The sequence below is a fragment of the Megascapheus bottae genome, chromosome 15 (assembly GCF_031878675.1).
Source record: "Megascapheus bottae isolate mThoBot1 chromosome 15, mThoBot2.hap1, whole genome shotgun sequence".
NCBI lineage: Eukaryota > Metazoa > Chordata > Mammalia > Rodentia > Geomyidae > Megascapheus > Megascapheus bottae.
In genome coordinates this window covers 48,494,969-48,519,710 of record NC_143523.1, presented here as the reverse complement: position 1 = coordinate 48,519,710, position 24,742 = coordinate 48,494,969, and the positions used below count along the sequence as shown (strand labels likewise).

The 24,742-nt window shown below is 41.8% G+C and overlaps 1 protein-coding gene across 33 annotated transcripts in view; it reads left to right on the top strand.

Annotated features, from left to right (window-relative positions):
* Positions 1–24,742, top strand: part of Kcnma1 (potassium calcium-activated channel subfamily M alpha 1) — a 675,048-nt gene that overhangs the window by 399,265 nt on the left and 251,041 nt on the right. For all 33 annotated transcript variants that reach the window (XM_090346647.1, XM_090346640.1, XM_090346639.1 and 30 more), the window contains exons 4-5: positions 146–239; positions 999–1,110. In XM_090346647.1, the coding sequence (XP_090202773.1) occupies positions 146–239; positions 999–1,110 (206 nt within the window). The remainder of the gene's footprint in view (positions 1–145; positions 240–998; positions 1,111–24,742) is intronic.

Here is a 24,742-nt window from a genome sequence, read left to right as displayed (position 1 = left end):
CACAGAGGGCAGAAAACCCAGTTGTTTTAGTTGATGAGCATTTATTTCATCCTCTACCCTGTGTACCCTCATTTCTGGGCATCGTGGGAGTTGTGATGATGTTTTTCCATTTACCTCTTGCTTTCTGTTTTCTTCCTGTTAATAGCCCAATAGAATCCTGCCAGAATTTCTACAAAGATTTCACATTACAGATCGACATGGCTTTCAACGTGTTCTTCCTTCTCTACTTTGGCTTGCGGGTAAGTTTGGTTTTAACCATTTAGTACTCTTAAACGCAGGGTTTAATCCCTGATCTGTGTCAGCTCTCACAGGCAAGGTGAAGACCAAGATTCCTTCGTGATGAACAACATACCTGCATTCTGGATTTCCATTCTGTGAGGGGAACCTTTCATTAACTGGAATATATTAACTTTATTTCAAGGGAGAAGAAACAAATTGAAATAATGCCAAAAGGTCTATTGGCTGTTTCTCCTCCCCATGTTCAAACATACATGCATTGTTCTCTTTAAAATTCAATGGAACAAGCCCTTTCGCTCTTAAAATCATGGTTAGCTAGCAGTACTCACTCAGCTCAGAGAACAGCTGAATTTGTTAGAAGAACATATACTAGACCCTATTGTACAAGAGTACTGTCCAAAATCTGAATTACAGAGATATGTGTATGTGTGTACACAAAATTATGTTTACATTAAAAAAAATCTACCAAAGATGAGATTCCTCTATGATCTCTATGAGGCTGTTGGAAATACACAATAATATATTGTCTAGATCTTTCTCCAAGGTTAACATAGCCTATAGACCCTTTCTAGCAATGGCTGTGTGTCCACTAAAAGATACATATAATTCATGTAGACCATATGAGATGAATAGAACATCTTGTAGACCCCAACAGAAATCCAAACTGTACTCTCTGGCAAAAGAAGATAGATTGAATGTGAACACAACACCATGGTTCTCATTCCCTCCCTCCTCTCTCTCTTATTTCTTCTGTCCCCCAGTTTATTGCAGCCAATGACAAGCTGTGGTTCTGGCTGGAGGTGAACTCTGTAGTAGACTTCTTCACGGTCCCTCCCGTGTTTGTGTCTGTGTATTTGAACAGAAGTTGGCTTGGTAAGTCCCTCTATTTTTGCTTACATTTTACTAATTCCTGAGTCATGGCTAAAATACAGAATGAAGGGTGAACAAGGAGTCTGGGCTATCCTGTGCAAAGAAAGTTTTGTATACTAAAAGGAGCAACTCTTTTGGAGTCGAGGAAACAGGTGACAGTTGTCGGTAGGGACAGCAGTCAGAAAGGATCAGCTTAGTCAGTACTTCATTTTTTATTGTTGTTGAAGCTCAGGGGCCATCTTTGTCACGACCAGGGTTTCTATGGTCATGGTTCTGTCATTATTCATTGAGGATCTTGGAGTCAGGATTGATTGAAGAAGTCTACGGGCACACACCAGCTTTCAAAGCGATGGGCTCAGGTGCCTAAGATGGCTTGTCTGCCTCAGCTTCTGTCCACTTCTTAATCTATGCATGGTTTATTTATAGTTGTGAATTCCTTTGTGAGGCAGGGCAAGGTGAAGCTTCTTAAGCCATCTCTGACATTCCAGGAGTCTAAGCTGGCTTCCTTTATAAAGGGGACTGTTTGCTGGCATGATGTTAGTAGATCACTTCCTATTCTTGCTCAATAGGTTATTTCCTGTGCCTTCTCAGGAGATCATTTCCTATTCCCCTCAAGAGGTCACTTTCTGTGTCAGGAGTCAGACAATTACATGGGAAAATAACTTGTTGCGAAGATGGTCATGGGAGCAAAGGGCTTAGAGCCATAACTTCGCCTTCTACTTCCTGTATTTTTTAAAAAAAATTGGTAAGCAGTTCTAGAAGTGTTTCTGCTTCCTCAGTGTCTACTGAGGCAAAAGTAAAGCTGAAATAGGACTTGGAGGACTATTTGGGGATTCCTTCTGTCTGTATATTTTAAATTATTTTAGCTTAATTTTTTCCCCAGAGTAACACAGACAAAACTGTAATCGGGGAAAATATTGAAAGATGATCCTGGTAAACTTTGTCCTTGAGATGTGTGATGCCCACACACCTCCACAGCTTTCACCCATGTTCACTCCAAAGTGAAACAGTCATGGATGGGCATGAGTAACGGGTTCTGAGGGCGATGCTATTTACATGGAAAACAGAGTCAATCGCACGGCACTGCAGTTTGGCTCTTCGTGTGAATATATAATGGACATCCTTTCAGCACTGTAGTAATTGGTTTTATAAAATTTCATGATGGTTGTGAAAAACTACATTTTTTTGTAGCACAGAAGACTTGCCATAAACCTAGTTGATGGCCACCTGGATATTTGCATTTCATTTATTTTCCTCCTCATTATAAGCAATGTTACAATAACCTCTCCCTACTCATATCTGTGTACAATTCTGTTTCTGTTGTTTCACAATCCTGGAAAATAAATAGTTGCTTCAAAGAATACTATATTTTATTTCCTAGCTGTTGATACATAATAGTCCTAAAAATGTGATTTCTAGATGCACTTCACTTCTGTTAGCAATATGCTTTGATATTTTGGTAGCATTGCGAATTTATTATATACTAAGTGTCAAGTTTCCTTTCAAAATAGGCATATTAAATATACAATCACACTCATGCACCTGCATGTATGTGTGAACGTGTGTGTGTGTGTGTGTGTGTGTCCTTCTAAAGATTCTATTTCCTATTAAATTTCTCATTATGACTAAATTTGCCTGCTGAATGGAGATATTTTCATCTTTGATCTGAGATGTGGCTACTTCTACTGGGTTTTCTCTCCAGCAGATGAAGAGCCTCACAAACTCCAGATGTGTCCTGAGTGGACCGTTGGTGTGCCTGGGGGAGGAGTGCCCCTGGCTCCCTGTTAACTGGATTTATGTCCTAGGGGAGTCAGGTTTCTTCACATTGTGTTTTGTTTTTCTTCTCTAACATAGAATTTTTGGACTCTGGGATGAGAATTTCAGCTCAAACAGTCTTTAAGAAGAGTCTTAACGAGAAAAGTTTGTAATCTATGTTATTGGGGGCTATAGGGCAGACTAGGAAGTTAAGTGAAGTTACTTAAGTAAAAATAATATGAAGCTGGGTGTGTTGGCTCATGCCTGTAATCCTTGCTACTCAGGAGGCTGAGATCTGGGGATCGTGGTTCAAAGCCAGCCTGGGCACTAAAGAATGTGAGACTCTTATCTCCAATTAATCATTAGAAAATGGGATGTGGGGTTGTGGCTACAAGGGTAGGGCGGTAGCCTTGAGCTGAAGAGGTCAGGAACAGTGTCCAGGACCAGAGTTCAAGCCTCATTACTATTGATGATGATGATGATGATGATGATGATTATAATAATAATAATAATAAGAAGAAGAAGAAGAAGAAGAAGAAGAAGAAGAAGAAGAAGAAGAAGTAGTTCTTTTTTTTTACTGTACTGGATCTTGAACTCAGGGCCTTATGCTTGCTAGGCAAGTGCTTACCACCACTTGCATTGTCCCATCAGTACCTTTTGCTCTAGGTTATTTTTCAGATAAAGTCTTGAATTTGTGTTGTAGCTATTCTATGCTGTCACATTCCTGCCTATTCTTTCATTTGCCTGAGAATACAGTTATGTGTCACCATAGCCACTCTTTTTGTTAAATGTAGAGGGTCTTACATTTTGTCCCAGATAGTCTTGAACTATCACCCTCCTGATATCTACTCACAATAAATAGGTTTTTAACTTAGGATTTTCTTAAAAGAAAACATAGTTTCGAGTTCAAATATCCATACCCTGTATATGCACATGCGCACATAAACACCCCCCCCTCTAACACACACACACACACACACACACACACACACACACACACACACACAGTACCATGGGAGCTGGAAGGGCAAAAGTCATGGGCCTAAAATATAACTAAGTAGTGATGCTTTATGAGGAAGCATTTGTGCTATCAACATGAAAATGTAGACCAATGATCTAAATAGCATGTTCTGTCTTTTAAGAGGAAACACCTTTCATGAATGCTTTGGATTTCTTTGATCGCTAGTCTTGGATCCCAAATTGATCTGCCTATTATGGGAGATAAGTATTCAGTATAATAATGTTTTCAGGAGATTTCTCTGCCTGATTTAATACAGCATTATGACACTGTGGAACAATGATCATAGCAGTGAGTTGCGCGCAGGAGACAAAAATGAACATTCCCAGGAGATCTGCCTTACAAAGAAGAAGAAATGATCCCTTCAGACAAGAGCGCTGAGGGAATCTCTTGTCTCCTGGACAGGAGAAGGGTCCAACTTTTGCTGGGAGCTTTGGGATAAGGAATAACGAACAAGTCCATCCCAGTCCACCCCACACACTTTGTAAAGTGGAGGCGTGGACTATTGCTGCCACCATGGCGAATGAACACCAGCACTTAAGCCAACGCCCCGGCCCTGACCTTTTTCAATGCACAATCTATACCACATTTCTTGCCTGCATATAGGCTGGCCTGTTAGATGGCACATTATATATGTAATTCATCTTAAAGCACTCAACACTGGATTCACAGAAGCACAGCTGTGTATTGTTTCTGCTGCGTGCTCGACACTGTGCTGTGTTCCTTGCCTACATCAACTCAATCTTCAGAGTAAACCTATGGAGTGGTGCAGATGAACCTTGGAGGTTAGTTCTCTTGTCCAAGGCCACACAGCCCTGAATTGTTGAAGGTCAGTTTATCCCAGATTTTGTCCTTTCCCATCTTCTGTCCTCCTCCCCACACTTAACCCTTGGAAGATCTAGGATTTTGAGAACTAGATTGGGAATGACTGAGTTCTTCCATCTCTTCTTGCTCATGCAGGACTTGGCTTGAGGCAAGACAAGAGGAGTGGGGTCTTCCTTAATAATAAACATTCTTCTTGGGCCTAGCTTTGCAGTCTTGTAATTCTAGCACATGGGAGGCTGAAGCAGAAGGCTCATGAGTTTGAGGTTAGACTGAGTAATATAGGGAGACCTGTCCAAAACAAACAAAACAACAAGCAAATGTTCTCATGTCTCCACTTTCCCATGCCTCCCCTGGAAGTGGCACTTCTCCAGTTTCTAGAAATACCATGGAAGTCAGGGCGTAGCTCGGGTGATGCCCCTCCCAAGTCCCTGTAATTTTGATCATCTTGGGAATCCAGTCTGCTACATCTGGGAGATAATCTGCTACAGCTCTCACCCACCCCCCTATCCTCCATTAATAGAGAAATGAGTCTTGGTTAAGCTCTGGGCTCATACAACTCAATTCTCTTTGCCTTCAGCCACTTACCAATGGGTCCTTTCGAACAAGATCATTTTACCCATTTAATTTTGGACGCGCCAGTCTTACCCCCTGTAATTTTGCACAGTAATACCACTGTACTCTGCTAAGGGAATGTGAACATTGAATCAGGGACATAACTTGCACTTGGTACACAGAAGCTGTGACCAGGCCCTACCCTGTCTTCCCAAACTGCCCATCACATTTTAAAGCACTAGTGGAGAAGACCAATGGAACCAAAAATAAGGCCGCAGGATGACAAGTTGCTGCTTATTTTAATCTCTGTTCCCACACGCCTGCTTATTCAACGTTGTTTCCCTTACAACATCCTTCCCCCTACCCAGCTAAAATAAGTGTACTTTAAAAGATGGATCTTATTTTGAGACCTGAAGCACATGCTCTGGAGAGAGCCCATCCATTTGTTTGTCTTGTTCTTTAAAGGAACATTGTCCCCAGAAAAGAGCAGGGGACCCCACATTTCTTTCATTCCTTTGAATGTTTTGGCTGAGGATCAAAATCAGGAAAACTTCTTCTCACTGGCCAGATACTCAGATAATCAGCATTTTTGCTGATTATTATTTTGGTGCTTGGAGAAGTTGGGGGCGGGAGAATAGTTGAACCTAGGGCCTTACCCATTCTCGACAAATACTCTACCGACAACTTAGCGACACCTTCAGCCCTCTGTAACCTATGGCTATTAAACATCAATTGTGTCCTTAGCCCTGGCATAAGAGGAGTAGCTAGTTGCCCCCTTCCCAAGTTGCACTTTGGTTCCCAGCAGGTTTCCTTCTGTCTAGTACAGTTGAGTTACAGTCAGGATCACAGTCCCTGACAACATGGAAAACTGTCCACATGACCCTCTCCTTCATATTGGGTCTGGCCTTATACCTGTAAACTTTCAGTAAACTACTATCCCCCAATAGAAAACTGCTAAAATATACAAAATTAAGTTAGTGCCTAGTCACAGAGCAATTAAAATAATTTAGGTATCTACTTACAAATATATACCTGGCCCATCCTTTTTTATGTGTCACAGGTGATAAAAGCAATATTCTAAAAAGGAAAGTATGGGGCCTTAAAACAACAATTGGACAAAGTGTAGATCTCTCATGAGAGGCTAAGGTTTCAATCTTATTTTGGAATCAAAATAAACACACACATAAACAGTGACCACAAGTTACCCCACACACTGTATAATTAAGTCCGAAATGCTGAGGTGAGGGCAGAAAGGCCATGGGAGTTCAGAGGGAGAGAGAGATAGAGAGGGGGTAGGAAGGAGCAGGAGAGGCTCCCACAGGAAGTTGAGGCCCACTGCGGCCCTCAGGGCAGGGGGATGATGGGTGATGGCGGAGAGGGAGGAAGCCAATGTTTCTTAAATCACAGAAGCCCACCACAGCTAGCAGGCGGCTGATGCCTAGAAGATGACATCATCTTTTTCTCCAGGGTCCGCAACAAGATACTGTGCATTTGCTTTCTCTCATTACAGCACTAGATAACCTCAACACTGTGTTTTAAAGCAACCTGCCTGGGTCATCTCGCAATTGGGTGGGTTAGAAGTCTCATCAGGGCCTCTCTAAAGTTATAATACAGATGCTTTCAGAGATGGCTCCAGGAAGACAGCCTTTCCTTTTCTGGCCTTTCAAGACCACTTCTGTCCTGGCTCATGTCTCCTTGGTCCAGCATCAAAGGCAACAAAAGTGGACACTGTTTGGACTTTGCATTCTGTCACCTCCTCCTCCGTTTCTCCTTTTCTATTTTCAAGGACCCTTGTGATTGCATAGTCTCACCTGGGTAGAGGACAATCTCCCAACTTAGAGTTAATCGGTTGGCAGCATGAATATGTCTGCTGGCTGGCTTTCCTTGCCATGTGAGGGACTGCAGTCACAGGTCCTATAGGTTAAGCTGGGCATCTCAGAGAAGTCATCATCCTGCTGGTGATAAGAGTCTCATAACTCCCATTCCATCGAAGCCAAACGCAAGGCTTAAGTAATTTGCTCACAGTCTTAGAGCCATAAAGAGCTCTACCTGGAGACTGGTCCCCATTCAAATTTACCAGTGGTGTGGCTTAGCCCTTTGAAACTCAGGGCTTTAGGCAGAACTCAGGACTCCACCATCTTCCCTTATTGTAGTGGCCCAGCTGGGTGGTTTTGTTTTGATTGTTTTTGTGGTTGCTTGGGTTTTGTGGTTGCTTGTTTTGTGGGGTTGCTGCATAGTGCAGGCTACCCTCGTACTCACGATACTTTGGCCTTAGCACCTTAAATACTGAGATCACAGGTATGTGTGAGGCCCTATGCTCCAGCTTCTCGACTCTGTTCTGAAAGGAGAACTTGGGAAGTCTTTCCTCTGCTCCTCTATAGTGACTGTTTTTCCTATCCATGGAAACAGATGTACTACAAGATAGATTTGTCAACTGTTGCTTCCTTCAGTGGCACCTTCCTGTGTGGCTTCAGCAACCAAGAGGAGCATGCTGGTCTCCATGTTCCTTCATCAAAGCATCCTCCTCCTCCTCCTCCTTTTCCTCCTCCTCCTCGTCCTCCTCCTCCTTCTCCTCCTCCTCCTCCTCCTCCTCTTCCTCCTCCTCTCCTCCTTCTTCTCTTCCTCCTCCTTCTCTTTCTCCTTGTCCTTCTTCTCTTCCTCCTCCTTCTCCTCCTCCTTCTCCTCCTTCTTTTTCCTCCTTCTTTTTCCTCGTTATTGTAAAGGTGTTTCCCAGAGGGGTTATAGTTACAAAAGTTGAGTAATGAATACATTTCTTTTTGAACAGTGTCACCCATTAAAAGCCCGCTTTTCTGAGGAGTCATGAGATCTGGGGCTAAGGAGTTGGTTGAATTCAAGAGTACCAACAAGGGTCAGGATGGCATGCCCTCATTGTGAGAAGCTGAGTGATGTCAAAAGTCATAATTTCACCCTTTCTTCTGGATTTCTTTATGGAAATGTGGCAGGGACCTTGTCAGCCTTGTGTTTTGGCTGAGTTCTCTATACCTCAAACAGTGCCTGGCACATAGGTCTTGTTTATTGAGTGAATGCATGAGCACGTGTTCTTATAAGAGTAGTTAATGATTACTGAGTGCTCAGTAAGAGCAGGCACTGTGCATTTTACAGGCATTTGTTGAGTTAATATCTATAATCACTTAAGGAATAACATCTCTTTTTTTGCCAGTCCTGGGGCATAAACTCAGGGCCTGAACACTGTCCTTGGGCTTTCTCAAGGCTAGAGCTCTACCATTTGAGCCACTTGAGCTTTTCTATGTATGTGGTACCTAGGAATCGAACCCAGGCCTTCATGCTTGCTAGGCAAGCACTCTACAACTAGGCCAAACTCCTGACCCATGGAATAACATCTCTTATCCTAGTTGTGGAAGCTGGGGTTGAGGGAGAAAATAATTTTCTCATGTGGGAAGTGATGGAACCAAGATCTATTCCAAAGTCAGTCTCATCTGAGCACCTGGCCTTTAAAACACAAAGTCAATGTTTCCCAAAGCATGGTTTCCATGGAATATATGAGACACAAAGAGTTTTAGAAGCCAATTTGGATCCATAAATCAGAAACTGGATGAATTTCAATGCCAACCTAGGCAGGACAGGCCCTGAGGCTCTTACCTAACCACCAGAAAATCAGAAGTGGCACTGTAGCTCAAAGTGGTAGAATGCTAGCCTTGAGTGAAAGAGCTCGGGGACAGCACCCAGGCCCAGAGTTGAAGGCCTGTGCACAACCAACAGTAAAATAAAATAAAACGAAATAAAGAGCATCAGGAAGCTTTCAAATCTCAACTCAGAGGCCATACTCCTAACCAATTACAGCATTCGGGTTGGAAGTGGCATGATCGCTGAGGGTGGTGAGGTTAGTTTTTTTTTTTTTCCTAATGCTATTTGGTTGTGTCTAAAGTATAGAATGGATGAGACCCACTCGTATGACTCTCCTATGAATTTTGAGTTAATTCTTTCTCAAAGAGTGCTTTCTAAGTGTTCACATTTGAAACACCAGGAGAGCTGATTGGGATGGAATTTCTGAGTCAGGGGGCAGGGGAGGAGATTTACCAGCATCCAGGCGTAACCTGAGGCCCAGGCTCTTAAGTTGCCAGGCTTTAGCAGCCTAAGCTGTGCTGTCCACAATGCATGATCTTTAGTCACATTTGTCTGTGCCAGTAGAGGTGAAATCAAATCAAAGCTAACTGAAAGTCCAGTACCCCCAAAGACCTGCATTTCAATTGCTCATAGCTCAATGTGGGTAGTGCTTACTGTGTTGGATAGCACAAATTCAGATGTCTTTCCATCGTTCTAGAAAGTTCTATGTGGCCATGCTGCCTTCTAACATGAGCATGGGTTCATAACCACCATGGTTTCTCACTTTGAAATGAAGTGGAGGTTTTGAAAAACTTTTGGAAATGGTTTGCAGTGAAAGGACCACAGGGACAAGCCTATATGCAAATGCAAATGCAAATGCAAATGGGTTATAGCAAAAAGCTCCAATTTAAAACTCATCTTTGAAAACACCCCTGCCACTCTATACATTAAATTACATATATCAAAGAACTAGGCAAGAAATAGTCTACAAAAGAAACATTGGAGCCTAGCACTGGTGGTTCTCATTTGTAATCCTAGCCAGTCAGGAGGCTGGGAGCTAAGGCTCATGGTTTGAGGCCAGCCTGGGCATGAGAGCCCATAAGAGTCTTATCTCCAGTTAACTAATCAAAAAGTTGGGAGAAGAACTGTGATTCAATTGGCAAGAGCACAAAAGCTCCAGGACAGCACCTAGGCCCTGAGTCTAAATCCCAGGATTACACACACAAACATACACAGGGAGAGAGAGGGAAGGGGAGAAAGAGAGAGAGAAAGAGAAAGGGGAGGGGAATAAAGGTCTGGCTCTAGCTCTAGCTTCTTCCTCTACTTCAGCTATAAAGTGGTCTTTTGAACACTACAAATGGTCTCTGGCGCCGTCTCGAGGATACTCATGGAATTTCTGGATTAGTGTGAGATGAAGTACAGGGAAGGGAGAGGCCACCATTTGTGGTTATCAGTGAGGGACAAGCTCACCCTGGATTCCTACAGTGATGTGGTATCTGCTCACTGAACCTGACTCGATCGCTGTGACTGTGAGCTCCCTCCCTCGCTCTCCCCCAAGAAGGTTCTGAGTACCATAGCCAAGTTCTAGAGGGACTGGCCTCCAGTCATCTGCATCGGCGCCACACCACATCCGATCTCCAGCTCCCCTACCTAGATGCTGGAACACAGATCTTTCCAAGTACATTCACTAATTAGTTTCATTTTAAAATAATATTAATAAAATAAGAGAAAGAGAAAAGAACAATCCTAAAGAAAAGATACTATTAGGTGTAATTCAGTTGGGTGTATTCAAAATACACATGCATGTATATATGTATGTATATTTATGTATGTATGTATGCATGTATATGTTATACACATAGACATTTCTCAGGTGCTCTGCCAGACAATACTATGAATTGGGGTCATTGGGGCTCATTTGACAGATGAGAAACTGAGGCTTGCAGGTGTTACATTAGCTGCTGACAGCTAACAGAGTGGATATGGAATGGGGTTCAGACAATCCATCTCCAAAGCCAAGATTCCTCATTGTAAGGAACCTCAACTCGCATATTATACATTTCTCTAGATAGTATATTTACACTTTCTCCAAATCAAATACTAGATTCATTTCCCTCCTTGTTTCCATTCCTTGACAAAAGGCAGAGAGACTTCTGGATATCTTGGTCCTCCAAGATAAAAAGTTAGGAAGGAAATAATGCAGTCTTTTAAACCAGTGATTGAATCTAATTTCTCTAACATAAGTGAGCCTCCCAACTCCCCTTCCCCTATCACAAGTCCCCCTTCTGAGATTCTTGGCCTATTTCATAAAAAGTAGCCAACTTAATAAAAAATGTCATGGCTTGCTATGAACTGAATATAGATAAGGCTTCATTCCAGCACAGTTGTGCTGGGAGATGGGATGTCTGAGAAAAGAGCGGATCATGACAATGGGGCCCTCGGTATTGGAGTGGTGTCCTTATTGGAGAGGCCTGCCCGTTTACCTAGCCTTTCATGTGAGGATACAGAAAATGGCCCTCTGTGTAGCCGAGAACAGCCAAGTACTGGATCTGCTGGTACCTTGACCTTGAACTTCCTAGCGTTTAGAACTAAGGTATTTTGTTGGAGCCTCCCACATGGACTAAGGTATGGGATTCTATACTTTGCCAGAACTTTCTGTCATCGTCGTCGTCGTCGTCGTTGTTGTTGTGGTTGGAGGGGAGAAACTCTGTGAGCCTTGGGCACAGTACTGAGAGTGAATGGCTGAATTGTAGGAAGAGAAACAGGCTTAAGTTCAGTCCCAGTGACTGAGCTTTAGAGAAAGAATCCCCAGCAACTCAGAATGCTCAAAATTTGGATGGATTTCAGAGGCCTGCTGCCACAGTTAAAAAAAAAAATACTTCTCAAGAAATTACACCTCCCTAAGAGATTTCCACTTGTGTTCTTTTGATATTGCTTTGTCAGGGACAGGCTTTAAATAAGTTGCCCTCTGTAGGTAGCAGAAATTTTAAATCCTCATTGACTTGCATGGCTCTGTATGCGCCAAATTGGAAATCACTTCCTAAAACGAATGTCTTCAAGGAATGAATTCGGCAGTAGGTTTCCACAGATGCCAGCGCTTCTCCAGATGGCTGTACTTCATCTGGGTTGTTTCTGGATCAGCCTCCTTCAGCAGCCTACAGCTCTAGGACTGGACATCTATTTACCTTTGCATCATCTTTATGTTGTTTTTTAAAGATCCCTTTATTCTTTTCAATGAGAGTATGACCAGAACAGATTTACCTGGCTAGTGAGACAGGTAGACAGCAGTGAATGCCAGGGAGGAGCTTAGAGGCAGAACAATTACAATTATCCAACTAAACACCTGTATGCAAATGACTTACAGATGGGGAAACCATAGATCTTGTTTTTTATGAGATGGGGACAATTTAATCAAGTAGCTACTGTTTAAGAAAGAACCATAAGTGTATAGGAATTTGCAGGAAGAACAGATGGAAAGAAGTCAACCAGCCCAACCCAAAGGAGATTTCAGGTATCTGAAATCTCTTCTTACTACAGCATCATTGCTCATGGGATGTGTGATCTGCAGGCAAGCACACAACTAGGAAGCCTAGTAGAAAGGGAAAATCCTCAATGTATCCTGAAAACTGGAATTCTGTTCTAACACCTTCTTCACCCCCCTGGGTGGTTCTATTACAGAGAAAAGTCAACTTGACAGTTACACTAGAATTTCCTGGGGGACTTGGCCATTTTCTGCTGTCCAGCTCAGATTGGACTTCTGTCCCAGGACATGAGAATTGCTTGGGTGGAATTCAGCCATCAAAATGATTTCAAGTTCCTCGAATAATTTCCCTGTGAGTCCAGTGTCATTTTAAAACCAGAGCCTCTGCACAGTGCGGCTTCTAAAACCAGAGGCACATACCTAAAAACCAGTGACATTGATATAAAAACAAAACCCCCAAACCCACTAAGTTCCTTCCACAACACATCTATTGAGTCAATCCTTGGGACATCTGATGAAGGACTGTCACTATAGAATGCCAACCAACATGTTCTAGGTCAGTAGCTTCCGTGTGCATCCTGGTCACCTGAAAGTCTGCTTAAAGCATAGGGTTTCCAACCCTTTTCCCAAGTGAGACTCCCAAGTGTAGCTGGGCTGGGAACCACACCTGGAGTCCCAAAGAGGATTCTGAGGCACAACTTCTTGCTGTGACAGTTTTCAGGGTTCTGATGCTTCAAGAAATCTTGCTATCTGTATGCTTCCCAAACATCAGTATCTTTCCTGACATATTTCATCATTTTCAGAGGCTTTTTGACATTAGAATCTCTCACTTTATTCCACATGACAGCTCCAGCTCGAACAGAGAATTTAGTAAAAACTACAGGTCTTCCATGCCACTCTCTCCTGTCATGTTCCAAATCCTGGCTTACTGGGGATAGCTTTGTGTGTTTAATGTTCTCTGCTCTCTCCTCCAGAGACAGTTTGTCTGATGTCTCTTTCTAACTCCCAAGAAACTGGGAAAATGAATTTAAGAAAAATTGGAAGTGGATTTGTTGAAGGTGAGAGAAGGAAAAGGAGCAGGGTGATTCTACAACCCAATTCCCAGCCCTTTCCCTGAGGCTGGCTTGCTCTTTCCTCTGCTCTTCAGAGGAAGGATTCTCTGGGGACCTGGTTCCTCTCCAACTCCAAAGTAATTTATTTGAATAAACCTCCTTCCCTTATCCTCTGTCCTGCTCTCAGGGCTGCTTGCAGATGTAAAAGTAGATGATGTGTGATGGGCATCTTCAGATTTTATGAAACCTATTGTATAATTCAGAAGAGATAACTAACACTTAAAAAGTGTTGCTGTGTTCTGATATCTCAGCTACTGGACTCAACTTCTCTGTTTAAGTTAGGAATTCAGCAGGTGTTCTGTTAACTTGCTATATCCCTGGTGGATTACAAAATTTCCCCTGGTCATATTGAAGTGACAGTATTCCTTCCTCCCTCCCTCCCTCCCTCCCTTCCCTTCCCTTCTTCCTTCCTCTTCTGTTTTCTGTAAAGATTCAGAGATTCAGTCTTTATCCTGTATTTCTAAGCCTCCCCCTTCACTTTTATTGTATGACTTTAGTTGATTTCACGACTTTGGATCCCAAAGCTCCTCTTACCCCCATCAAAGAGAGACAGCATCTCTGTGACCTTGGCATTGCTCATCTGAAGGACATCTACCTATTTCCTGTCTACTCATTTCGTTCAACCCATCATGACCTCTGTCTATCCCAAACCACTCTTGATTATAAGGGAACTGTGGAAACTGAGGGTCTCCTGATGTGCATGTTCTGGATCACCAGTTACATCTGCAGTTGACAAATCTGAGCTGTCTTTATAAAGTTCTATTAGTATACAAATTCATCAACACATTGTCTATGGTAGGGAAATGGAGACATAGGGCCTGAAAGGTCTAAAATATTTACTGTGTTGCTCCTTACAGAAAGTCTATGGAAAGCAACTATACTACTTTACATTATGGTAGCTATTAATCAGGTGTGTGTGTGTGTGTGTGTGTGTGTGTGTGTGTGTGTGTGCGCGCGCGCGCGCGCACCTACCAGTACTAGGACTTGAACTTAGAGCCTCACACTCTCACTAGGCTTTTGTCCTTATGGCTGGTACCGTTCAGCCATGCCTCGTGTCCAGCTTTTTTGTTGGTTAACTGGAAATAAGAGTCTTGTAAGCTGGGCGCGGTGGCTCACAGCTGTAAACCTAGCTATTCAGGAGGCTGAGATCTGAGGATCTCAGTTAAAAGCCAGCCCGGGGAACTAAAGTAAGTGAGACTTATCTCCAATTAACCACCAGAAAACCTGAAGTGGCATTGTGGTTCAAGGAGTAGGGTGGTAACCTTGAGCTGAAGAGCACAAGGACAATGACCAGACCCAGAGTTCAAGTCCCACAATAAATAAATAAATAAATAAATAATAATTGAGTCAAAGTCTTGTAGACTGTCCTGTCTGGGCTGGCTTCAAACTGCAGTCCTCAGATCACAGCCTTCTGAGTATCTAGGATTGCAGTCTTGAGCCACTGATACCTTGCTATTTTTATTATTTTCCATAGCTTTTAGAAAATGGTATTGCTTTGCAGTGTTGTTTTTCTGCTCGAGACACATGTAATTCTGGTGTTTTCTCTATAGGAGATAGTCATATTAAGCTATTTTCCTTCTTACCCTATCTATTGTCTGGTGTCCATTGCAAAGCCTATAATTTGGCACCTGCTGGCAATAACAAACAGCCCACATCAGATAAATAAACCAACACATATTCATTCCCTGGGGTAAGTGAATATTTTAGCAAATTTAAACATCATCACTTAAATTTGCAAACTGGGTTAGAAATCATTTCAGATTTCATATGTGTTAACTGTCTGAGGACTTCTTATATACCTCACCCCCCCCCTTATAAAGAAAATGATTGTATTGATTGCGTTTAGTTTTTGCAATGGTAGCCTCACACGATCTAAAGACCAATGTCTCCCATATGGTGGGGAAGATGGAACCAGGCTTCTCTGGGCACCCGCAGAGGACCTTTGTGAGACAACAGAGGGCTCTACCATGCACCCACCTCACCAAGATGCGTGTCATCCCCCAGTTCTAGAACTCTGCTGCATTTTCCAGGCCACTGTTCCAGAAATATTTGCTGTCCAGCACTGCCACCTAGTGGGCAAAATCGGGAATCGAAAACAGATGCTGTCACCCTCCCATTTCTGTTTCCTTGAATTCTGGCTAATTTAACCTCAGTTAAGAGAAAACCTTAAAAATGTTAATAATAACATTAGGATAACCATTATTTATTTTTTCATATAGGTAACTGGGGCTTCACTTCTGGGTCTGGGTACTATCTCTAAATTTTTTCACTCACGTGAGCCATAGCTCTACTTCGTTTTTGTTGGTTATTGGAGAAAAGAGACTCAGACTTTCCTGCCCAGGCTGGCTTTGAATGGATATCCTCAGATCTCGGCTTCCTGGGAATAGGCTAGAACTGCAGATGTGAGCTACCAGCATCTGGGCTGGCTAGTTTTTAACTTTTAGAAAATGACATATCCCCTAAGAAGTCTCCTATCAGACAGTGTAGGTGGCTCATGCCTGTAAGTCTAGCTTACTCAGTAGGCTGAGATCTGAGAACTGTGGTTCAAAGCCAGTCCACTGAAATACTCATCTCCATTAACAACCAAGTAGCCAGAAGTATGCTAATTTTGAACAAAAGCAGTTCAGGGATAGCACCCAGGCTCAGAGTTCAAATTCTAAGACACACACACACACACACACACACACACACACACACACACACACACGCAGAGTCTCCAGTCTGAGTGGAGAAGCCTGAGACAGACAAACGTCAGGTGGTAAGTGGGATTTTGTAATGATGAGATAGGTATTCATGTAAAGCCTGGACTGAAACTAACATTTCATGCAAATCTTCATAGAGCTGTACGAGGAGGGAATTGCCCCCCAATTCTGACATAGATGGCAGAGATTTTCATTAAAATGAAGGACAACCTTCTAGGCTTTTGTAATCCTCTGAAGCCTGGGTAAAAATGTTTTTGCTTCTTTCTTTTTGCTGAATTCATTTTGAATTAAAAGAAATTTTGGCATGATCTGTGACTACATTTTGCATATCAAATTGGTGGCTTAAACAAACAAGAGAAGCCACAAATCCTGTGCAGATACATTTTTGAGAGCTAAGCAGAAATAGGAACTTTCTTATTAAGCCTGAGTCTACTCATAATATGTGTACCCCAGTGCAGCGGAAGCAATTTATGAACCAGAACTAGCACATTTGAATGTGAACCGCATGCCATCATTCCTGTGATAAGTGATATTATTTCATTTTTTTGTCCCCGGGAGGTAGGCAAGCTAGTACAATATTACAATTGTCAACCATTGGGCAGGGCCCAAAGGTCATTTCTGTGCTGGATAACAGGGCTTTTCATGTGATAGGGCTCAGCTGCTAGCAGATGCCATGTGATTGAAAAGACTAGCAAACCTAGTGACTTTTAATTTATCATCATTATTAAATAGTTGAACAAAGAGGTTACAATTCTGTAAGTCAGTCTTGGAAATTGTCACCTCTAGTAGTGACCATTTTTATCCTACGTTGTCTTGGTTTGTATCAAGTAATTCCTTCCTTCCTTCCTTCCTTCCTTCCTTCCTTCCTTCCTTCCTTCCTTCCTTCCCTGCTCCCTCCTTCCTTCCCTCCGTTCCTTTCTCCTGTCATGGCATTTCTGTCATATTCTCTGACTCCCTGGCTATTGCTAAGTATATTTTAGATAGAAAGAAAAGATGGGAAGAAACTGAATGAGAGGACTATGCCACAAAGTGAATTGAACTCCTGGATTCCCTACTGTTAAGTGGGAAGTTTGGGATTTTTCAGGGAAGAAACCCTATGTAGGGAGAGGGCTTTGTTAATCTGGAATAATAGGGAGCCTGACTATAGGGTGGTCAGAGAGCACATGATTGAGGAGGTTAGAATTGCTGTAGGACTAAGCCGTTATCCAGGAAAGCAAAGTAAATGACCCATGGGCTCAAACAGACCTTTGTCAAGACAATGTTCGTGGAGTCTATGTAAAAAGAAAAATAGCTGCATCCAGAGCAGGCAGGATCCACAAACCAATCCTGGAATCAGGGTTCCAGGGCTCTTGTGTTCTACATTCTTTAAATAAAAAGTATCAGTAGCCTGTTTTGGAGAAGACTAGGAGAGAGATTTATGTGTATGTGTGTTTTAAAATAGCCATCCGTCTTGAAATAGCAACTTTAGAAATATGTATAGAAAGAAAACCTTCATGATTCTTAGCTCTAATGGACCAATTTATGAAGCCAATGTCCTCTCTGTTCTCTGGTGCTGTGTGTTCAGCCTGGCTACCATTTATGACAGAAACCTTGAGGAGACCTTGGCTAAAACCCCAAGGTCTACCCCCTGTCCACTGTCATCTCTGATCTGTGCAATAGACTGGTGTGGGCTGCTTTGCCTTGGGCAGAGTTCATGTGTCACTCAGAAGGAGATGCACTGGGGAATGAGAGAGAGGTTTTTCCCCGCTCCACAGAGATGACTGAATTAGAAAGCTAGATGGGGGCTAGCTCTAGCAGCGTGAGGAATGACAGTGGGCTAATTGTAAAGGGCTTAGAAACATCATGTCCTGCTTTTATTTTACTTATGAGAAAACTGCATACCAAGGGATTTGTTCACTATGAATCATTTATTCAACAGTAATACCCTTATTAGCTCCTGTGTATGAAGCTTTGCTCTAGGTGTTGGGATTAAAAGAGGAAGGGAGGGTTGTAAGGAGCTGAAAGACGTCATGAGGTCATAAGGTCATCTACCAGAGAAGCCTGAGTGAGAAGGCAAAAAAATTAACCCACCTTAGCACTTTGGTTTGACTTAGCACTGTCTGGTAATAAGAATGGCTTTTGGTATAAAATAGACCTTGCACAGCATAAGTGCACTGTCCTTGCAAAGGGACTTGGGAGATTATTTGTTCCTCCAGACTAAGATTGTAGGGTCCTGGTCAAGGCTACCACCTTCTCCCTATCATGTTTGATGCTCAACAAAGGGAAGAAACGAAGTGATGTTATTAGATGAGCAATAAAATCAATGACAAAATGGTCAGGGTACCTGAATTCTGTTCTGTAGGATATCAGTCAACAAAATTCTAAAGTGACTTGCCAGATAGAAAATGTTTCCAGCATTAGGGACCATCCAATCATTTTGTCACTAATGAAATCAGTTACAGGTAATGCATAAAAGACTGGATACAACTGCGTGCCAATAAAACCCGATTCATGGACACTGAATTTTGAATTTCATACAGCTTTGTGTTTCTTAAAATACTTATTCTAAGCAGAGTACTAGTGGTTCATGCCTATAATTTAAACTACTTAGAAAGTTGATCAAGGGAAGATCATAGTTCCAGGCAGGCTAGCCTGGGCAGAAAAGTCGATACCACAGCATCTCAGTGGAAAATTCTAGGCAATGGTGGCTTGTGCTAGTCACTCCAGCTACAAAGGGATGCCTGAAATAGGTGGATTACAGCCCAGACTCAGGCATAGGCAGGAAGGCTATAACTTAAAAACAAGATGGACAGAGAGAGTGGAGGCATGATTCAGTGGTAGAGTACCTGCCTAGCTAGTATGAGGCCTGAAATTCAAACCCCATACACAAATATACATATATGTATCTGTAGGTATATGTGCATTGTATATGTACATATATGTGTCTTTATATATATATACATACATGCATATATTTAAATATATACACCTACTTAGGATCTCCGCATCTTATATATAGCTCAAATATTTTAAATATATCCTACATATTTATTTATAGTTGTAATATTTTCTATTTAAATTATAGAATAAAAGCCATATTTGCAATGTATGTCCTTTGTTTAAAAGTTGGTAACAGACTATGGTTTATCAACTCTGCTGTAGCAAAGTTAAGGTAGAGGTTTTATGAAACATTTAATCAATTCCTCCATTCATCCACCCAAGTATTTATTGTTTACTCTCTGCGTGCCACAGTCCGCACTAGGCTGTAGATGTACAAACAGAATTATTCGTCACCAGTATAAAAGTGTGTTGATTAGCCTCTGAAGGATGAGTCACAGCTGTGTAGTAAATAAGAATCCACAGTCTGTTTAATTAATATCTACTGAATGCCCTAAAAGTAATTGGGGATTTCAATATCACACCTTTCACCTGTCACCATATCATTTGCAGAATGGAAAAATCAGCGATGAGTTATTACCCTATCAGCTCTAAGCGGGGCTTTCTGTCTAGTGCTCAGCAATTTCCTGCTAGTTCTGTCTCCTTCTTGCCCATTGGAGATTGCTGGGAGATTTTAAGATCATTCACTATGAGATCAGGGGAAAAGATTCAGTAAAACATCTCCTCTCATTTATCCTCGGTCTTCTCAATCCTAATCTCTGAAAATTAGAGACCAAGATGCTGCCATCTCTGGATTGTAGGCACAAAGCAACCCAACTCTTTGGCTAGTTTATTTTCTGAAGATAAAAGTAGTCCACAAAATATTAATTAGATAGAAGCAAAGTTAAGATTAAAACTGTAAAAAAAAGTTTTTCATACTTCCTCTGTTTTCATGCTTCTAGTCTGTCTTAATTCAGTATTCTGCTCCAAGAAGTAATTTCTTTTTCTATCATCAACGATTTTGTAATTGTTCTGGATCCTTTGGGAGAAATTCCCAGGCAAATGGCCTTAAATAGGAACTTAATTGTCTAAGAAATTTTTATTTGCTTATGAGAGTGGTTTGGTCTATAGCATTATCTGCATAGGGGAATAATTCCCTTAGCTGCAGTAAATTTTATAGCCTCTTGGTCATAGGTTTATAGTTCTTACAGGATGCTTGATGTGGAGTGACATAGAGTGCTGGTTTTGGTACCTTATCTGGGTACAGAGCAATAACCACTTATTAGAATCAGTGTTGCTCTGGAGGTCTGATAGTAGCAGAAGGAGGAAAGAGCAAAATTGGCACATGTCATGTAGGACTATATGACTCGTTCATCAGACATATATTGAACACAACTGTACCTATTATGCATGGTATACTATGAAATGTAAGACACCATTTAGCCTAGAGTGGTTTAATATAGTTATAATGTGGGATTTCAAGATACTTACTCTAGAATAGGAATTTAAAGTCTTTACTGAATAAATATAATGGAGGAATGAATAAACAGTTAAATGATATACTGAGGATGAAATATTGATATACATTTAAATGCATACAAATGCACTGTAGCTTAGGGCATATTTTGTGTGTGCTAGTTATATGATAAATACATATGGTCACACATATGAAATACATGTCAATGCTTGCACTTAAGGAGGATAGCGGTGGAATGATGGAATCTCTTAAGCCTAACTTTTCTCAGAATAGCTCTCTGGTTGGCATGATTGTGTAACTAATACTAAAGCCCGTTGGACACCCGTAAAACAGCCATTGCTTCCTTCTTTCACATCAGTTCTTGAAGGAAAGGACCATGGTATGGACGACATTTCCATCAGTGGGCAGCAGTAACCAAGCCTGGGGCTCACCAGATTGTGTAGATGAAAAGAGTTTGTGTTAGGGAGGCAAGTCCTTGTAGAAAAATAGGCGCTATTAAAATCAGGGTGTCACCAATCTATGTGTATTTCATACTGAGAGCACAAGTGAACCTGAATTATGGGTTGTTGAGTCTCCCGTTTGGATCTCTTCAGTTTTTAGTTTGAAGGGAAGGGGAATATAACAGAGCAAAAGAATGGCCTCTTTGGCTAGCAGATGGGGTCTACCAGGACTGCTTGAGTTTTCTTAGACAATACAACTGCTGAACCAGCAGAAAACATTTAGCAAAGGCCTTTGTGCTTGACCTCCTTTCTGGAGTGAGGGTTATTGTTACTCAGCATTGTTAGGGATGGATAAGAATGATCTAAGAGGTCTGTGATGGATCTAATATTACAGAACTAGTAAACAGTATAGTCAGGCCTGAAATTAGGACCTCTTAACAGATGACACTCTCAATATGACATGTGTTACCTTGTGTTCCTGACCTGCCTTCTTGTAGCTTAGCTAATATCCAGATATCCAGTCTGGTAAGTTATCATGTGATGTGGAGCCATATGTATTATGTGCAGTAATTGGAGAACAGGTAGATGAGCCTGTGGTCATGGGGTTTGGTAGGAGAGGGTAGCCTTAAAGCTCGAGTGGGGTGTGTTTAAAAAGGGAAGGAGGTGGCAAGGACAATGAGAAAAGAGAGAGAAAGCAGATGGAGAAGGAATTTGTATGGTGTTTCATGGAGCCAATAAGTAGCTTCTGAGGGGTGTTGAGGCGGTGTGGGCATGGAGTGGCTGTGGTCTGCAGTGGGTGCTCGCAGTAAGTAGAGTGGATTATTCTGGGCAGGGTGGTCCATGGAAACCCCTGGGGAAGGTTGTGGATAACTGGAGATGACCCTGCTGAGACTTTCTCTCCGACATCCTCATGCACAGCAGATAGAGTTCTTCCACCTCTCTTCCACCATTCTTTTTCATGGTGTTTGCATTCATTCAAAAGGCATTTGAATGTTCCAGGCACTGTGTTAAGTCTCAGGGAAGTTACTCACAGGATAGCTTGATTAATGTTTGGTGACTTGATACAGGAATGAAAGAGCCAAAGAAGAGGCTCAGATTCCGAGGAGAGAAGAAGGAATGATTCCAATGTGATGGCAGAGGATGCAGGGTAGTGTTGGGGCAGCAAGCTGGGCAAAAGACAACCCAAGTCCCCAAGGAAGTCTCTACCAAATTTTTTTTTTAAGTGGTAGGATTTTGGTGAGTTCATGGATTCTAAAGGAGAACTTGACTAACTACTGAAGAGGAGAAATCGGCAGGGCAACCTGGGGGTTAGTATTTGTCTACTAGCCAAGGCCTAAAAGTCAGAATAAAAGCAAGAAACTAGATGCTGGGTTGAAGGGAGGAGGAAGGTAAGGACAGAAGATGCAGGATAAATATTTCCAGGTCAGACAGAAGAGGACCATCTGGCCCAAGGAGATTGCTTCCTGTCCTTAGGCCAGCCCTGGGCAGAAATGGTGCAGCGCTGGGAAGTTTTCCAACTCAAAGCCCAAGACAAAGTCCATCTTTCCCATGGAGATGGCACATCTCTCCAAGACTCATAATTTAAGAAGAAAGAGAAAAGGCAGTGATACCATACAGAAGAATAGATAGAAATGAGCAGATGGTATTCCTAGACTATTATTTTCCTAATATAAAAGCAAAAAAGGAAGTATCTTTTAATAGCTGACCATTCAGGGGCTTAGGAGGGGGGGGAATCAAAATATATTAGCACACTTCCAGACCTTGGATGGTTTATGACAGCCTCTGAAATTGCTGGCAAAATTATGACCTTGTAATTCACAGCTGTGTCATATATTTTCTAGCCCACTGTGTAAATTATTTACCCAGGCAGTTGCATTCAAAAAGAATAGAAGAAAATATCATACAACACAAAGTTTATAAACTGTTGTGATTTTTCATGTATGCATTAACTGTAGACTTGTGTTATTAAGAAATGAGTGGAGGGTCTTTTGGTCAAGATAATTGCCATATTATTATTTTTAGACTGGTTGCGGGGGGGGGCTGTGCAAATTGCTTAATCCATCTCTACTCAGGCCGCCCTAGGCTATCTACCATACCAAGATTGCACAATCCTCTCTGCTTCCTTCTCTTTCTTCTTCAAAGAGCTGTCACCTTAAGCCCTCTACTCCCTTGACACAACACCTGGGCACCCACCTTAGCTTGACCTGGACTCAAACTTTAAATCCAGGCAAGAGCCTTCTCCTTCTCAGAGAAAGCATCCTCATCATGAAACCAAAGGCTCAGCAGGATAATGTGTTCAAAAGCTGTGATTAGGATTTCTAGGAAACTTCCGCAAGGTATTGACCCTAGTTATGGAGGAAGGGATCTGAGAATAAGCCAAGATGCAGGAAAGGGGAACTTCCATGAGAAAGTAGAGGGAGTAAGAGAGAAGGACCTTCAGTGATCAGTTGAAAAAAAGCCTGAGCCTGAGGCCTGAAAACTTTTCCAGTCCATGATGAAGCACTGTCCATCTTGTTGACCTTGAACAGCAAAATATCTTCTCTGGATCCTTAAAGACACTCTGGCTTTCATTACCTAAGAAAATTACTGGGAACATCAAAGAAGTATCAGATCTTTTAATCCTGAGCCAAGGACCAGGGGACATTATTCTTTTTCTCTCCCTGTTCTAGTTTTCTCGCATCGCCTGCAGCCCTGTTTCCTTAAAGAACAGTCTTCAGGACAATGGGATGACCCAACTTTCTTTCTCTCTAATCCCATTTTTTGTATTTTATTTGGGCTCCTCTTTACAATTTTGTTTTTACAGTTATTTTCTCTGAGCCTGTTGGAGATTTGATCCTGTCCCTGTTTTACTCCATCTGTGACACAATCAGTTTTCTAGACTGGAATCTTAACTTTTCCAAGTCACTGGAGTGGGAAGGGAGACAGCTCAGCAAAGACGAGAGAGCATGCTGCAGTGATGCAGGTAATGGGTACTGGGTACTGGAGCTTGCCCTTGTAGTACCAGGATGCTGTTCCCATGAAAGGCAGTGGAGCTTGGAGATGATGCAGCCTCATGCTCAGTCACAAGCTGTGGGATTTGTCCTCACTCAAAGAAAGACAGGGATGTTTTCCTGCATCCCAGTAACTATAAAATTCTCTAGTCTCCCCCACTATCTACAGTTAAAGGAGCTCTTATTTTGTTTTAAAACAAGGAAGATTGTGTTTTATAGGATAGAGTACAAAAAAAGACTAAAAACTGAAGTGTAGACATCTTCATTATGTATTTTCAAGATAATGCTATTTAGAAATAGAAGTACTCAGAAAATTCAAAGCAGATTGCACAATTAATGCAAAATAATTTGATCACATTAGGTGAAGAGCATTCTAAATATCTTTCCATCTGCTAAATAAATACAGTCTACAAAGATGAAGTTATATAAATGAGCTTAGATTATATTTGTTTTTTAAAATAAAAATTTCAAGTTTAATTTATTTAAGAAATAAGGAACATTAAACTTATAGTTCTTAAGGCATTGCTAGGGTGATCACAAGAAAGCAATTAAGAAAAAAATGGTCAGGTACTGGTGGCTCACATCTCTAATCCTGGCTACTCAGGGGGCTGAGAACTGAGGATCAAGGTTAGCATCTGGCCCAGTCAGGGAAGAAAGTGTATGAGACTCTTACCATTAACTACCAAAAAGTCAGAAGAGGAAGTGTGGTTCAAGTGGTAGAGTGCTAGCCTTGCATTAAAAAACTAAAGGATGATGCCCAGTCTCTGAGTTCAAGCATCAGTACAAAAAAAAAAGTGGACATATGCTTTCCTCATTTTTAGTTTTTATTGTGCTTTGTGCTA